Source organism: Juglans regia, chromosome 4, assembly GCF_001411555.2.
Source record: "Juglans regia cultivar Chandler chromosome 4, Walnut 2.0, whole genome shotgun sequence".
NCBI lineage: Eukaryota > Viridiplantae > Streptophyta > Magnoliopsida > Fagales > Juglandaceae > Juglans > Juglans regia.
In genome coordinates this window covers 30,690,089-30,708,091 of record NC_049904.1, presented here as the reverse complement: position 1 = coordinate 30,708,091, position 18,003 = coordinate 30,690,089, and the positions used below count along the sequence as shown (strand labels likewise).

General features: G+C 38.9%; 3 protein-coding genes across 7 annotated transcripts in view; 1 reads left to right on the top strand and 2 right to left on the bottom strand.

Annotated features, from left to right (window-relative positions):
- The window catches only part of LOC109009718 (regulation of nuclear pre-mRNA domain-containing protein 1B-like), a 32,242-nt gene extending 26,393 nt beyond the window's left edge, over nt 1-5,849 (top strand). For all 5 annotated transcript variants that reach the window (XM_035689808.1, XM_035689806.1, XM_035689807.1 and 2 more), the window contains one exon: nt 4,191-5,849. In XM_035689808.1, coding sequence (XP_035545701.1) covers nt 4,191-5,078 — 888 coding nt within the window. In that variant the 3' untranslated portion in view covers nt 5,079-5,849. The remainder of the gene's footprint in view (nt 1-4,190) is intronic.
- Nucleotides 5,850-6,907: 1,058 nt separating this feature from the next.
- On the bottom strand, nt 6,908-10,691 carry LOC108982778. The gene is made up of 2 exons (XM_018954237.2): nt 10,236-10,691; nt 6,908-7,498 (listed from the first exon to the last, which is right to left on the bottom strand). Exons 1-2 carry the CDS (start codon nt 10,512-10,514, stop codon nt 7,301-7,303), a joined length of 477 nt encoding a protein of 158 aa, XP_018809782.1. The 5' UTR covers nt 10,515-10,691; the 3' UTR covers nt 6,908-7,300.
- A 4,683-nt stretch (nt 10,692-15,374) lies between these two features.
- Nucleotides 15,375-16,514, bottom strand: LOC108982777 (kelch-like protein 8). Its single transcript, XM_018954235.2, has one exon. It carries the CDS (start codon nt 16,512-16,514, stop codon nt 15,375-15,377), a length of 1,140 nt encoding a protein of 379 aa, XP_018809780.1.
- Between the last annotated feature and the right edge of the window lie 1,489 nt (nt 16,515-18,003).

The window sequence follows — 18,003 nt, the reverse complement described above, 5'->3', positions numbered from 1 at the left end:
AGGTAGTGCAAGTAGGGGAAGGGGCAAGGCTCGGGTGAATATTTGCGATTAATGAAACCTAAGATTTTATCTTGGAATGTAAGGAGGCTAAATGATCCTTGTAAGCGCCTCCATGTAAAAAACTTGTTAAGAATTTGTAAGGTTGATAAACTTGATATCATTTGTCTTCAAGAGACCAAACTAAAGCTTATTGATAGAAGTATAGTTAGTAGTCTGTGGGGATGTCTTCATATGGGTTGGGTCTATCTTGCCTCTAATGGGGCATCGAGGGGTATACTTTTGTTATGGGATATGAGAGTTGTCAATATGGTTGAGGAGTATGTTGGGGATTATTTGGTGGTTTGTTCGTTTCAAAATGTGGATGATGGTTACAAGTGGTCTTTTGCCAGTGTTTACGGTCCTAATCTAAACAGCAGTAGAAGGTTCCTTTGGGAGGAGATTGCTGGTTTATATAGTTGGTGAGATGGGCCATGGTGTTTTTTTTTTTTTTTTGGGGGGGGGGACTTTAATATCACCCATTTCCCGAGTGAGAGGTCGGGGGATTCTCGTATTACCCCGGCTATGGAAGATTTTTCTGATCTTATCTTTGACCTAGACTTAGTTGATTTACCTTCGGCAGGGGGAATTCACATGGTTGAATGGAAGGGTCTGGTCAAAGATTGGACAGATTTATCGTATCTTCGTCTTGGGAGTCCTATTTTCTGATTTATGTTAGAAGAGACTTTCGAGACTATGTATGGACCATTTTCTCATCTTGTTAGATTGTGGGGATCTTCATGACAGATGTCGATATTTTAAATTTGAAAACATGTGAGATTGTGGTGGTCCTCTTGTGATTTTTCTCGCACACCCAGTTTTGTGTTGGTTGGAAAACTTAAAAACTTTGAAGAAAGATCTGAAACTTTGGAATGATGAAGATTTTGGGAAGATTGATGATCAGAGGAAGACTCTTTTTAAGGAACTATCACGCTTTGATGAGAAGGAGATTATCCGGATTTTCACGGATGAGGAGAAGGTAAGTAAGATTACGGTAATGGCTGATCTGGAAAAACTCTCTTTTCGAAGAGATTTATAGGCGACAAAAATCCCAGGCCCTTTGGCTAAAGGAAGGAGATAAGTGCACCAGATTTTTTCATAAGAGTGGCCAGCTCTCATGGAAGATTTAATGCTATTGAGGTGCTGCATTTGGAAGGTAATATTCTTACGGATAGATCTGATATTAAGGAACACATTGTGTAGTTTTTTGACAATCTACTTACGGAGCAATTCCCTTGGAGGCCTAAGGTTGATGGGTTGATATTTGACACGATTGATCAATCATGTGCTGATTGGTTAGAGAGGATGTCTGAAGAGGAAAAGGTGTATAATGTGTTGAAAGGTATGGAAGGTGATAAAGAGCCGGGACATGATGGTTTTTCAGTGGCTTTTTTGCAGGTCTACTAGGACATTATCAAGGAGGATGTTATGAAGGTTTTTGTCGAATTTCACTCGCATATGAAATTTGAGAAAAGCCTTAATGCAACTTTCATAGCCCTTATTCCGGAGAAGGCCGAGTCGGTGGAGATGAAATATTTTCGCCCCATTAGTCTTGTGAATGGAGTCTACAAGATTATATCCAAGGTTTTTGCCAATCGTATGAGCACGGTCATGGAAAAAATTATTTCGAAGCCAGAAAATGCTTTTGTTAAGGGGAGATAGATTTTGGACTCGATCCTTATCACAAATGGATATTTGGATGGTAGAATTATATCCGGCATCCCAAGTATCCTTTGCAAACTTGATATGGGGAAGGCCTTTGATCATGTTAATTGAGATTTTTTAACCTACATCCTAGGTAGATTTGGTTTTGGGGAGAGGTGGTGCAATTGGATGAATCATTGCCTCACTATTATTAGATTCTTAGTGCTGGTCAAGGGCACTACCGAGGGTTTTTTCAATAGCTCCCTTGGTTTGAGATAAGGAGATCCTCAATCTCCTTTTTTATTGGTTTTAATTATGGATGTTTTGAGTAGAATGTTGAAGGCAACGATCTATCTTATTAGGCTTTTTAGTGGGTGGTACATCATTTGGGAGCGTCAATGTATCTCATCTTCTCTTCGCTGACGATACTTTTAATTTTTTGGGTTGTATGGTTTCTTCTTTGCCTTTGAAGTACTTTGGTCTTCCATTGGGGGCCCCTCATAAATCCAAGACAATATGAGATGATCGAAAAAATTTAGAATAGATTAGCTTGTTGGAAAAGGATGTCTCTCTCCAAAGAGGTAGAATCACTCTTATTAAGAGTACATTATCCAACCTCCCCATGTACTTTCTTTCTTTATTCTTGATTCCTCTTGGTGTGGCTAATAGAATGGAAAAAAATCTTCCGTGATTTTTTATGGGGTGGACTTGGAGATGAGAAAAAGTCCCATTTGTAAATGGGACAAGATTTATTCCCCCCTATCTTGTGGTGGTTTGGGGATAAGAAAGCTGAGTATTTTCAATAAGGCCTTACTTGGAAAATGACTTTGGCGGTACCATCATGAAAGTGATGCTTTATGGAAGACCGTGGTTGATGCTAAATTTGGGAGCACTTGGGGTAGCTGGATATCTAATGAAGTGTGTGGTTTGTATGGTGTGGGTGTTTGGAAATTTATTAGGAAGGGCCAGGAGGATTTCTTTTGTAATTTCAGATTTATGGTGGGTCGAGGCACTAGGGTCAGATTTTGGTTTGATGTCTGGTGCGGTGAGGTTGCTCTTAAGGAGGCTTTTCCTTCTCTTTTCAGAATAGCATTGTATAAGGAAGCTTCAGTTGCTGATCATTTGGACACTTCAAATGGTCTGCTGCAGTGGAATGTGCCATTTATAAGAGCAGATCAAGATTGGGAAGTGGGAGATATTTCTGCTGTACACATTGACTTTGGAGCATGATGTAGAGGACAAATTGTTGTGGATTCATCCCGGGAACAAGAACTTCTTAGCAAGATCCTTTTATAATGCTTTGACTTCTCAATCTTCTACTGTTTTCCCTTGGTATTTGGAAAAGCAAAGTGCCTCTAAAAGTTGCTTTTTTTGGTTGGTTGGCCTCTCATGGAAAACTTCTGACCATAGACAAGCTGAAGAAGTGCGGTATTTTCATAATGGATTAGTGCTTTATGTGCAAAAGGAGTGGATAATCAACTGACCATCTTCCTCTCCATTGTGATGTGGCGAGGCTCTTTTGGATGATATATTTGTAAGGCTGGACATTGTGTGGGTGATGACTAAGAGGGTGGTGGATCTCTTAGCTTATTGGAGTGGAGTACGGGGAAATCGTATCGTCAAGTAGCGGAGGTTTGGAATATGGTGCCTGTGAACGAGAGGAATGAACAATGCTTTGAAAAAAGAGTTCTTTGGGGGGTGGGGGGTAATTAGAGCTTTCTTTTATCAATCTTTGTTACTTTGGGCCAATTAGAGGGGTATTCACTTCACTCCAGTAAATATTGTATGCTTCTTTCTTTGCTAGTAGGCTGTAATTAGGTATATTTCTCTTGTATACTACTTGTGTACTTGGGCTTTGCCTAATTATAAGGATTAATAAATTTGTCTTACTTGTCAAAGAAAATTTTCTCCAATGAGTTGTTTATGGAAGAAGATTTTGGGTGATTTTCCCCAATATGCACATGTACACACTTGTACAAGCATGCACATGCACATATATACACATAATCTACTTAGTAAATACTGCCACAAATATGCATATAGGTCTCATGGGCATGGACAATATTTACAGGAGTGAAGTGATAGGTCTACAAAGAGAATTATAAAAAAGTACAGTACAAACTAACGTTGCTTGATATGGTAAGTCACATTTATTTTACAATAAAAAAAAGCTTTACAATCGAACTTGCAACATCGAGCCACGCCAATTTGTAAGGAAGTATATCTGTAATTCTTTTTATGGATCAAACATTTTCCTTTACTGGAACCTCAGACTTGTGATCAGGATTATGACACGGTTGATCTTTTTCGTGGTAATCTAATGTGTTCCAGCATGAAAATTTGTTATGCAGCTTGCTTGCGTGCCAGCATTTACATGCATCTGCTATGTTCAGCATTTACTCGGACATCCTAGATTTATTTTCAGTATTTGTTCTATGTTATATATGTTGTGATTTTATATTCAGTAGCTACAATGCTGGTATGAAGACTGGATTTTTATGGCCGTGTAGGTTGCTCAGGATCGGATTGGGCGAGCAAGCAATATTAGGAACAGGCTGACATCACCCACTGTTCCTGGCCCCGCAGCCACTACCATGAACCCTACGACAGAGGGAACAAGGGTTGCAGAACAGAATCTGCCTTCAGTTCAATCGACCAGTACCCTGCCTCAGCCTCCTCTTTTGCAACCTGTGGTTTCTTTTGCTCCTCTTAGAACTACTGAAGAAGAGAACAAGAAAGCAGCAGCTGCTGCTGTTGCTGCTAAGCTTGCTGCCTCTACATCCTCTGCACAGATGCTTACCTCTATTCTTTCATCCCTCGTTGCAGAAGAAGCTGCCTCCAAGAATGGTATCATAAATTCAACTGCATTTAGTTCAGCACTAACCGTGTTCCCTCCAGAAAAACGGCCCAAACTTGAGAAACCAATGCCTGCTCCTGACGTTAGCAGTTCTGATGTCAGCAGCACAACCTATTTTACCCCTCTACAACAGCAACCAATGACCAACGTGGCACCTGCACCATCAAGTAGCTTGCAACCCACTTCACAAGCCAACCAGATGCAAGGTCCCTTTGCTGCTCTACCACCACCACCTCCTCCTCCACCTCCACCTTTATCTCCTGCAACTCCAGCAGTGAGTCAATATGTCCAATCTGCTGGTCTGGTTGTGATGCCTTATGGGTATGGAACAAATACCCTACCCCCTCCACCTCCTCTTCCTCCACATGTTGCGATGAATTTGGCAAGACCTGCCACCCAGCCTCCAGGACAGGGACAGCCTCAGCCTCAGCAATCACAGCAACAGCAACAGCCAGCCACTGGAGGATTTTACCGGCCAGCAGGTATCGGATTCTATGGGCAAAGTCATCAACCAACACCACCACCAGTACCTCGGCAGTGAGTTTCCCTTGAATCATTGAGCCACAGATATTCTGTGGGGCCTTGAGTGCCTGGGTTATGGGCAAAGACATCAGTGTCAAAACCTTGCTTGTAAGTTCCTCTTGAAATCACGGAGGCTGGATGGCCACTGAAGAGGCATTGTGTTGTTTATGTATATTATTAGAAAGTTAGTGATGTCTTCTAGACTTTATCCTGCATGCAACTCTCCTTTAGATTTCACACCTTCCCAAAACCCAATAATTGAAAAGGATCCTTTGATGCCTGCAAACCAGGCGAGATGGTGCTTCAATTATAGTCCTCTAGTATCTTGCTGCTGTACGGACTGGCATCGAATCTTAGGAACAACAAAGAACCTGATCGGTCTCACTAACGTGTGCAATGCTTCCTACAATTGCATGTGCCTAGCACTCTATGTGAGGGTGAACCCCGCCCAGCTGCCTCCACAGAGCCGCTACTTAACTGACTAAACAATCCCTGTCAACCATTTCAGTTATCAGCTTTCTTTGGATGCAGCCTCTGGAAAACTATCATGTAAACTTCACTTGTGTTTATTAGACGCTACCGTTTCAGTTAGACTGTTCAAAAGTAACAAGATTAATTAGGTAAGCTATTGTAATTATAATGCTATAATTTCTAGTGCAACTGTTCTCAGCTAGTGTCTTCTTGTAGGATATATATGGTAGCAAGAAGCCAATTAGGCTGTGTCTGGATTTGGTAGTTAGAAATTGTTTCTTATGAATTTGTCATTTAAAGAGGGAAGCGTTATTCGATCTGGGGATTGGTCTATAGAAGAAGCACGTATATCTCTTCAAGAGGTTCGACTTTTTCAGTCCCGATTCCCAAATATTTGAATAGGAATAATGGAAAACATTTGCGCTCAAACTTGATAATATGGGCCAAAAATTCCTTTTCTGAACATTGAGAGGTACAGCGTGAATGATGGTATGACATCTGTAGAACACATGATTGACTAAAGGTTACGTAACATGACGATGAAGGTAAACATTATGAAATGTAATCAGCTATTGTGAGTGATCACTGTTAAAGATACCTCCTGAAGAATGGGTCATTTTCTTTTCTACTATCTAAATTTCATTCATAAATTAAAACTGATCATTTTAGTGCCATGACTTCTTGCAAGTACCACTAAAAGTTCCTGTCTTTTCTTTTTCATTTCAAGAATACCTTACAGAAGCTATGGTTAATGTTTAAGGCCCATTTGAATTCAGAAAGTGTCATCCTATCTCATCATTATAACTTTTTTAAATTTTTTCATAAAATATAATAAACAATTCAATTTTTTCAAATCTTAAAATAATAATAATATTAAAAAATAATATTCTAATAATATTTTTTTATATTAAAAAATAATATTCTAATAATATTTTTTTCAATTTTCATATAAAATTATCTCATCTCATATCTGAATCCAAACCCGTCCTAAATCGTTCAAGGTGCATTTATGTTGCCTACTCCAAAGACATACTCGAGGATAAAAGCTTTGATCTGTTGAGGATCCAAGGACCATGAATGCCTTGGTAGGACATTCTTCATTGTCAAGTCAACAGGCCTTGCGTACTTTTTTTCATTCCTCTAATTACTTATCAAGAAAAGTGAAGTTGCAGTTAGCTTCTTGAAGTCTACAATACCCATATCAATAATAACCTCAAAAGTTTTGGGAAAACAGCACTAGGGCCCCCATCTAGAGCAGCAAATGCCCGTTGTAGGTGGCCAAGCAAATACTTTGACAGTGAATTCTAAAGAGTTGTTTAAAACAAATCCAGAACACAAGTAGATCAATCCAAGGATTCACAACTACTTAAAATAATGTAGTGGTAACTGCAATAATGACTTTCCTTGTTCAGTAATTGTCTGACATAGATATGCAACAAATTGCTTACTCTCCTAACGAATCTCCATACTCAACACGAAGTGATATTTCCTCATTTACAATCTGATGGGAAAGGCAATATATCTCTTAAGAATCCAATCATATTTGAATACCTAAACATTAAAAAGATAAAAACGAAATGAAAGTTCCACTTGGATGGTGACTCACACGCCAAAGCCAGCCTGCCCAGTAAATGCTATATACAATCTGATGGGAAAGGAAATGGAGGCAACCTTGAATTCTGTCTGACATATGCCAGCTTCGGTGGCTAGGGAGATAACTCTTGCTTAGCTCAATGGAGATTTGAGTTTAAAAAAGTAAGCATGCGTTTTTCATGTCTCGTTTTCTCCCAGTGAGCTTGAGCTTGTGCTCAAGTTGGAGTTTGAGTTGAGATTAGGCAATGAAATATGTTGATGGTTAGGCCATAAACAACGTTCAGGGGGACATGGCATGGGAGCCGGGTGTGCAATGAAGGTAGGAATATCATCTCCAGGCATCAGAACCGATACTCCACTTGTGTATACAGTCATCTGCAGAATTGAGGAGCGGCAAATTGTTAGAAATATATGGGAAAGTGGAGTTTAGAAAGGGCATAATAGACCAAAATATGTGAAACCAAAAGCAAGTGCCAGAACAGCTATAATCACAAACCCAACCACCCAGGTCGGATGGGGTGAATTGTAGGTCAGCCAAAATGACACCAAGAGTAAGTAAGACAGGAAATAGGCATCAACCCGAGCATATCTTACCATACCACTAGCAATACACAAATTTGGACGGAAAATCTCAATGGCAGTATTATGTTTTATGATGTGCACCTTCTATTTTTTGAAACCAAACATAAGAAGACATCAGTATTTTTTTAAATGAGATAAAGAAGATGTCAGTATTCAAAGAGGATTAATATGAATGATGCAATTGCAGGCAGGCATGCAACCTAGATATATGGTTAGACATGGCCAATGGCAAATTCCGATAATAATCCACAAAATTCTCATGGAATAGAAACTGATGAATCCATTGAAAGGTATAACCAGACCCCAGTAAGCTTCAAAGAAACATTATCAAGAGGATGGAACTACCGCTGGATCAAATCCCACTGCTTTCTAATTTGCTACAATTAATACATTGTTTCTTCCAAATTAAGCTGATAGGTGGAGGCACACTTGGGGGGGCTCAATAGTCCCCATCATTAGCAGCAATCCAAGTTGCTACCCAATGAAAATGAATCATTTAGAGTCATTCAGTAATCTGATTTACTTGGAACATAAATTTCAAAACATAAACAGAGCGAAAAAAAGAACCAAACAACATTAGACATTTAGCAGTCTTACTCTTTTATTTATTTGGACTTAAGATAAGGTAGCAGGCAGCAACATTTTTCCCAACTGGCATGCATGTGCTCCTGCAATTGTTTATAGTTTTATGAGTTGAGTTCTATAGTGCCATCAGGCATCACAAGTTTCTTCATTTAGAGACCTTGGCTGTTCTTGTAGTCACCATCTCTCTAGCGAGGATAAGAAGTGACCAACAGTGATTTATACTTTTGAAATTTGACAAAATTGGTTTTCCCAACTGACAATCCTTAAAACTTGGAATACGCTGTCAGTCCCTTAACTTTGGTCCTTTTTCTAGTTCTATGATGTAAACTTACCATGGTGATCTTCTGCTCTATGTACTCAATAAACAGACCACTAATTCACCACATAACCCATTTCAAGTTAGTCTGGGTAATTTCTAAAACACTGGAATTGTCCTTTATGGTTGATAGGCTAGACCTGTACTTCTGTTCCAAAAGTTAAGAATGCCTCTTTCGTATGCTATCACATATATAAAAGGTAATCCACTAATTGAACAAATAACATGGATGAGTCTGTGGGCCTTGTCGGTTCCTTGGAAGGTATATAATATATACATACATATAGTATAAGGTATACCAACAATGGGTTGCACATGAGAGACTCCTAATAGGATCCTCTAGACAATTAATAGGATTCTGCAATTTAAATGCAATTATAGCAAACATAATATCTTTATGTATTGTTTTCTTTGCTTAATGGATCTAGCTGGATAACAAGTTGACATCGAAAGATGGGAATAAGAAAGCACTAAACTAAGACTTGCCTACTACAAATAAAAAAAAAAAAAAGGTTGACTACTAGCCTCAGACTCAGGGACTGACCATGCGGGTGTCATAAATATTGGTAGTGATGGGGCTCGATGGACGCCATGTTACCTGGTGGGTCTTAATTCTAAGTACATTTAGTCTCAAAGACTCTGCCTTGGGACCAACCACCGACCACCCAACAGAAAACTACTTGGATGGGCCATTGCCCAACAATCGTAAGTAAAAGACAGCAGAGTTCTTTATAGATGAAAATGGGTAGAGAAAGTAAATGCGGATAAGAGAGAAAATTTAGCATCGGCAAATGGTAAGCAATGGTGTAAATACATAATTTTTCAAATTGGTTTTGGGGACAATTAATTTGGTCTGGGAAAAGAGTTGGCTGAAAAAACAGGAGGAACATCTGCATAGAACCATATGGCAGACAAGAAGCAAAGACATGTTTGGTGACTGATCAGTAAAAGGAAAGGGGAGGGTCCAAATTTATTGGTCAGGGATGATCTTATCCCACTCACTACAGTGGCCTGAATGATTAGACATTTCCGCAGTAACTGCTAATCTCGTGAATAAGAACAAGACTGAGTGGACCTTATGAAAAAGGAATGCAATGAGGAACGATAAACCAAATAACGAAAAACAAAAGGGAACACTTGGAACCGAGAGTCTGAGACACAAAACAGACAAAAAGAAAAGCAGAGAAAATTGAACTAATAGAAGCAGATGCTTCATTAATATAGTAATACCCGGGATATGGTTACATTTCGAGGCAAGGTTTTTTAGCACGTTTGGAAACAAAAAACTTCAGTTAAAACTCCAGAACCATCTGACCAGTAGAAATTTTAAATTTAACGAAGATAACCATAAGGGAACGCAAATAAGGCAGAATGTCTGACAAATAATCATTACTATTTACAGAAAATATAAATAACCGACCAGGCCATCAAGAATCAAAAGAGGCATTCTCCATTTCCCTGGTCATGCCTAGTGTAGACTGAAGAAAGAGAAACTGGCACAAAAAGGGAACTTTCAAGCATCTTTTAGAAAATCAAACGTGACTAAAATAAGTTACCCACTTCCAAACCAAAATGTTAACTTAGAAAGTAACCATTGAATTTGAAGAAAAGAGTGCAGAGGTTGCTTACTTTGGGAGATGGGTGGCCGAGCTTGGCATTGAAGCCCGTCTGGGCCTCAAGGTCACGGTGGCTATGGCCACTGGACGGGGAGAGAGCAGGTGAGGTGGGTCTGAGGAACCTCTCAAAGATGGCCATGACCAGGAACATGGAGATGAGAATGGCAGTAGCAACGAAGCCGAACGACACGGCGTTGACCGAGTTGTCAAAGTGCCTCCAGTGCTCCTCTCTCTGCACGTCGTTCAATGGAGCTCCTATTGGTGCCCATGCATACCCGTCTTCTTCCACCATTTTCTTTCTTGTTTTCGTTTTTCTTCTCAGCTTCCAACTCTAACAGAGTTTCGACATGTTTACGTGGTCCTTCTCGATCCTGGGAGTGCAGTTTCAGAGCGAGCGAGAGGTGGAGAGAGAGGTTTGGACTGTTGTGAGAGTTGTGGCAGTACTTAAAGGCTTTACACTATTACCAAAGCGTTGGTTGTTGGAGTACTAAAAATTTGTAATTTCGGCCTGCGAAAAGAGGAGCCGATGGCTGAGAGAGAGAGTGGGAGAGGCATGTGGGCTTCGGACTTTGGGGTTTGGATAGCTCTTTAGGTGGGGAAAAGTGTTTTTTTTTTTTTTTTGGCCAACAGAGAGGAGTGATAACGGCTGGATATTAGCTCTCAATTTTTTTTTTCTCTCTGGTATAAGATTAAGATAAATATTTTAATCGAAATTATATAAATTTATAAAATAATATTTTTTAATTTTTGATGGGCAGGTTAAATTATAAAATTATTTTTTTATAAAATAGATTTAATTAATCATATAAAATCACGTCATTAATTTTATATAATTAATTTGTATGTGTAGCACTTTTTTAATATTAATTTTTTATACAATTTTTAGTGGTACAAATTTCATATATTTTTTTGACAAATAATTATTATTAAAAAATAAATTTTTTATATAAATTTTAAATTTATCTACTTTATTGAAAGAAAAAAATTACATAAAACTTGCACACTAATTGAAAATATAGTAGGATTGGTGTCTTCTGCTTTGGCAGTATATTTCCAAGTACAGAAAAGCATAACTTAAAAGGAAAGGTGAAAAGAGAAGAAGCTCAATGATAACATAACATGAAAACGTTGGTAGAGATAAAGGAAAAAGAAAACAATAATGTTGCTTAGTTAGCCTAGTTCACATAGTACTATAGCTTTACATTGCAGTTTGAACTATGCTGAGCAAGATAAGAAGCTTTGAACTGTAAGTTGGTAAACATCATGTTTACCAAAAATTTAGAAAGATTTGTCTAGAAACATCAAAAGTATGCAAAGTATTAGAGTTTTTCTTTTCCTTTTCCAACTCTATTTTACATGAGGAGAGGGTCACAAAGCTTTCATTCGAATTTTTGTTGAATATTGCTGACTTCATGTGTTCAAATCAGAATTCGATCAACTTTAAACAACTTTTCAGTTTTCGAGAATAATTTCACCACTGTTCGTTCGATCAACATTAATGTACCAGACATGAGTATGCATTGATAAACACATATATATATATATATATATATATACACACACACAAATATATGAGCTATTAGCCACACATGCAAGCATCCAAACAGTCAAAGGTGTCCGAGGAACATGTTTTCCATTTATCTTCTCCTTTTGTTTTCCTTGAAACAGACCATCCAATAATTAACTTTGAAGGTTCTCCCACAGAGAAACACCAGCAATTTGCCTGGGCCATGCCAGCTTCCCATTGCTTACTTTTCTTTGTTTGTGGTTGCCCTTTAAGGGGTCCAACTTCCAACCCAACCATTTTTGCATGCCCCAAGCTTTGGACTTAAGTGCTGGCTTCTCTTCTCTGCAAAATTATTAAAACTGTCCGACTCGTTTTGTGTTGAAGTGATCGGCAATGCTCAGTCAATACTATCTGTTGCCTTATTGCAGAAGGTCATGTCCTTTCTGAAGTTATAGGTTGGAAGTTGGTCTGAGAGCTTTGTACTAAGGTCCAAAACTCCAGAAAATGCGCAGTTACTACGGTAGCAGACAAAGGGCTGTGCAGATTAAATGGGAGTTGAAAATGGCAACACAGGTTGTGGCCCCAAGACCAGTGGAGACCTGACTGGGTCTAAGGAGAATGCCATAATTACGTGTCGTCCGACAAAGCAATTCGTGATCCCTCGTGGCGCTCACATTATACATGGGTGATGTTGGCTGTCTTTTAAGATTTCGGTTTGATTATAAAGAAAAAAATTAGAGATATAAGTTATGGAATGAATATTATTTTTTATTTTAAAATTTAAAAAAATTATAATAATTATATGAGATAATTATTTCATATACCTCATGTTAGACATGTTTAGTTAGATACACTAGTTTCAAATGAATTTTGAGCATCACATGCAAGAGGGCTATATATAGTACCTCATAAAAAAAACATTTGAGATTCTCTCAGCTGTAAATAGAAAACTACATTTCTTGCCTGAACATTGTTTTTATATACCACGTATTGGTTCGTGGATTCAGGTTTCAGACTCTCATGAAGTTGTTTTTTTACATTTTCTATAGGAAAACATGATTTATACATGATTTAGGATTAAAAACACACGCAAACACTAAATAAATATTGGGCAGAGAATCTTTGATTCGTTCAACAATGACAATCTGGGAACAAAGATGGATTGACAACTTACGGCGAAAGTACTGTTGAGAGGGCATCCCGAAGCAGTGAGCTCAGACCCCTTACCTTCAAAGTTGGAAACCCTATTCCTCTGAGTATAACTCTCTCGCACATGCATCATGTCGAGGTATGCGCCATTGTCCTCGTGGACCCTTTGGATTTCAGGCCCCAAGGACCCCATCTGTTTTCTTTTTGTCCACGTATTAATCCGATCTCATTCTCTCGCCACGTGGCATGGCTGGCACTGGCACTGGGGAGGAAAAGCATTTTACAAAAAAAAAAAAAAAAGGCAAGAGACGGAGGCCCTCAATTCTGATAACATGACGCAACACCGACATATCAGCCCTCTCATTGTCGGCCTTTCCAGGTCCTAACTCCTAACCAACATGTTAGAAGACCCAAATCCTCGAAATTGTCCCCCACTTCGACGGCCAGGATTTTTCTTCACGGGATACGAAATCTCGGCCCTTGGTATGGGTGCCTATAGTCAAAGTCAAACGGATGAAACGTCGCATTCAGATATATAGTTGGTACGGGGATATATGGAATCTCGCGCGTGCGTGGGTACAATCGCACGTGTGGTTACGTGTCCAGGTGTAGAAATTGTCAAGCCAAGCTCTCTCTCTGTCTTTCTCTCTCTTGTTTGCATTAGTTTTGAGGTGACAGCGAATAGAATAGATGTTAAAGAGTGTTATGGGTATGTCAGAGATGGGTCAGGAGTCAAGGGTGCAGGGAGTGTGCATGGGATGGGATGTGTGGCGTAGTCGTGGGAGCCTGAGCTCATGGCTCACGTGAATGATGGATGTTTTAGCAGCTGCATGCACTTTCTCTTCTTTTAATGGTGGTAAAAGCTTGACATACTTGACCACTTGAGAGCTTCTTCGGCCGGCCTTGAATGGTGGCTAACCTAACCTTTTGAGGCTAACCTTATAGAAGCTAGCTAGCTCTTACCACCCACCAATACTAGCTACTTTAGTGACCCAAATCATTTTGCGGGTAGGTGCACTGCATGGGGTGAATGGGTCCTTTTCTTCAATCAGGGCCCACCTAGACATCAACCCAGGTTGGGTTATTGCATGCCCTCGATCTCAAGCTTCATGAAGAAGGTCCTGCGCCAGCCCATTTTAGGGTTTTATTTCTTTTGGTAAACATTTTAGGGTTATTAAGACAAGTGACAGCTTAAACTTATGATAATCAACTTAAAACTTCCCGTTTCGGTTTGTTATGTATATACTTCTTGCATTCAGCTTTTGCCAAGGGACAGAAGCTTAATTTCGAAAGAGTTATAGGGGAGCATATGGGACATGGAAAGGGCCCAATTGGGGGAATTAGCAGAGTAAGAGGAGCAATGGCCTGTTGGAGACCAAGTTATACTCATGATTTGGGACACTAAAGTTGTAGCAATTAACAAAGGCAAATTGTATGTGTTTGAAAGATAGACAAGTGGGACAGACTAGGAATTAACCAGTAGTTTTCTTTGGTGAAGATTAATGACATGTTGAAAGGAGACCAATTAACGAAACTATATAATTATATGATTTGAAAGGTTACAAAATATAGTTTTGGCCTATTGTATTTTTATTAATCCTCTGTTTTGTAATCAGGATGTTTTAGTCATTTTGATACCTTAGTTTGGTTTTTCTTTATTAATATGTATCCCCTATATGTCTTACTGTAATCACGATTTTTCTCTACTACAAATGAGTACTATCAATAAAATTAGAGTCCCGTTCTTTTAAAAAAAAAAATGATTTGAGGGGTCACCAAGTAGTATTTTCTAATTTTAGACAAAATCATCAAAATGCCTCAAAGAGAGATCCTAGCTAGCTAGCTATAGCTAGCGGCTTTTACTTTTTGGGTACTATGATTTGGTTCTGCACTAGAGACCTTATATTATAAAACTGATCTCTTTATTTATAGAGTTAAGGGTAGATCAGCTCTTCCCTAGATCATTTGAATTATCAACTAGACAAGTGGTCAATGATAATATATGCATATATATATATATATATATATATATATATCCTTGTGTTAAATGTGCACGTAAATATGCAGTACTAAATGTAGCTGGCTCTTTTTGGCACTAATAGTATTCTTTATTTGGAGCAGAGTAAATTGCATTTTGTACTGGTGGTCACAGGTTGAGCATTTATCCGACCAACCAAGATGCCTACATTACAAACCTGCAAGTGATTTAATATGCTGAAACGTTACAGATATTATAGTGCTTATACAAATTAACTTATTTAGGCAGCCACTACCATGCATGTTGTTCTTGGTGGCTGCTGCTACTTACAAATTAGAGAAATATTGTTAGGCTTACAAAAAGATTTTATAAAGATAAAATTCATAAACTGATATGGCTGGATATAATACGTTAGATTTAAAAAAAAAAAATTTAATCTAACGCACTACATCAAGCCATGTTAGTATGTAAATTTTACTTTTATAAAATGATTTTGTTAACCAAACATTTCTCATAAATTAAGTTTCCTGGACTTCAACGACACAACAATGGCTGCAAAGTTCTTTCAAGCCCACCTCTTCCATTGGGTCAAGGCTCCTCCATGCGTTGCTAGTTGCTGACGTGTCAAACACGTGGACCCTTGACATTGTTCTTGATAATTCCCCAGCCATCCGATGGCCAGTGAAGAAATATATACGGGCTCCTATCGGTGCCATTGTGAGGTAAAGCCTTTGATTTGGCCGCCAATTTTCAGTATTGTTGGATGCAGAACTCAAGGAATTAAGGGATCCTTGTGACCCATTAACTTCGTTCCATATGTTAACCTCCCCATCATAGACCTCAATGTGACCTTTCCATGCATTTAGGCAATCTCCACAGCTAAATAGCTTCCCATCCACCGTGACAATTTGATTAGGTGGGACATCTAGTTGCCACATTCCCTGTATGAGATCCCACTTCCCCGCTTGCGTGTCATACACCTCGGCCGAACTGCGCAACACCATGTTGAGCCTCGAATCCGAGTCCTCTTCCTCTGCAAATCCTCCAACCACGTAGAATTTACTTTGCCATGTCACCCCCACACACATGTACCTCAAAGTATTCATATTAGGCAACGGGGTCCACATGTCGAGTCTAGGATTGTACACCTCAGCCGACGGAAGACCCCTTGCAGTAGCCAAAGTGGATTTCCCACCCGCCACATAGATTTTGTTATCATGAACGGAGCATGCAAAATCATAACGTGGTGTTCTTAATGGTGCACATCGGGACCATTGTTCGGACCTAACATTGTAACACAAAACCAAGGGTAGGACATCAACATCCACTTCTACAAAGTCATGATCCGAATCATCCTGATCTGGGCCATGAGATCTTTCTCTGTGGCACAGCCTCCCGCCAATTATGTAAATGGAGTCACCTAAAGAGACCATTGCAAAACCCTTCAAGAAATGGTTGTCAACTAGGCCAGGGATAGAGCTAGCGCGAGTCCATCTGTTACTAAAGCGATTGTAAAATTCAATCGAATTAGATCTGTATGTATTTGGGCATTGCTCAGTTGGGGAAAACACGGCATAAACTTTAAAGTTGGAGGCAGAGCTTTCTGGTGATGGTGGTAGATCAATAACTGGTCGTGGAGGGGAAGGGAGGGAACCCATTGGAGTGGTGATCAGGGAGCTGACTCAGATGAGGGTATATAGAACTAGCGGCCCTAGTGTTTTTTGTCAAGTGTGAAACAATCCGGAACTGAAACAGAAAGAGATAAGGGTCTTATAGACAGATTCATTGGAGAAAACAAGGGGGGTGTGGGGGGCTGTTTGTGAGCATCGATCACGAATAAGATGGAGATGAAATCTATATATATTTTACCTAGAAATAACTGATGAATGGAGGGATCATGTCCCTTTCATTCATGTCATCCATTTTTATTGCAATATGGTTTTTCGAAATGATCGATGACCAACCGACGGATAGTTAAACGACATTACTTGGAGGGAAATTCTGATGGCTTAATAATATATTACACATAGTTTAATCTCCCAAGCTTGTTCTTTTATGTATCAGTCCAGTCCACATTGTTATCACCATGGAGGTGTCCCGACATTAAAATAAACAAATCACATAAATGGGTACTTAATTTAGGAGGAAATTTGGATTAAGATGCAAGTTTCTTGCTGTTTTTATTGCTTTCAAGTGATCTGTTGATGTAATTTTTGTTGAATTTGTCACAGCAAATTGGAATATCACATCTGATTAATTTTGGAAGAAAACCATTTGTTTAGGCTATCAAATGCTATGTAGTCTGCCTGAGAAACAAATCATAAGATTGAGACAAATAGTTATAAAATATAAATTTAGAATAAGTTAGTACAAAAATGTGATATGTTGTCAGGGGGTACCCATACATAGCATATCTTTATTTTTAATGGTTTCACTTTCAAAAGATATGAGAGGGAGAGGGAGGCTAGCTAGGCAAGCTACACTAATAAGCCACTCCCTCTGAAAAATCAAGGAAAAAGATTTGAGGAGCAAATCCATGTAAGATACTGCTGCAGGAAACATGCGCAAAGGTCTAAAAACCTTTGGATTTCAGCTTTTATTCAGCCAACAAACATTCGGCTCTAGGAGTTAGGTCTGCCTATCTAGAAATGTGAAACAATGTTCCTTTTTTAAGGTACCAACTAAATGTATGGGTAAAGGGTGGCTCCTGGGATATCTCTTTATCTGCTTTTCATCATGTAGATTTTGAAATAGTTTAATATATATATATATAATATAAAGCTGTTTTGGGGAACAAACAGCAACAAAGGCATGTGACAAAAAGAAAGCCAAACCACCAGACCTGATCAGGATTTTATGTTTGCATATCAAAGAAGATGATAAAGGTGCATTTCCATTCCATTTGAGAAATGTTATATATTAGACTCTCGTTCTATTTGTAAGATGTGATATATTTATTATCATTAGATCAATGATAATAAATGTGTCACATCTTACACAATGAGATGAAAGTGAAATTGTAGAGTGGCGTTTAGAATTTTCCTTTTAAGTACTTTAACACTAGAGGTGTACAAACCGAGTAAACGGGCCAGAAACTGATCAAACTAGCCGCTGGAGCACGGAACCGGCTGAAACTAGCAAGGAACT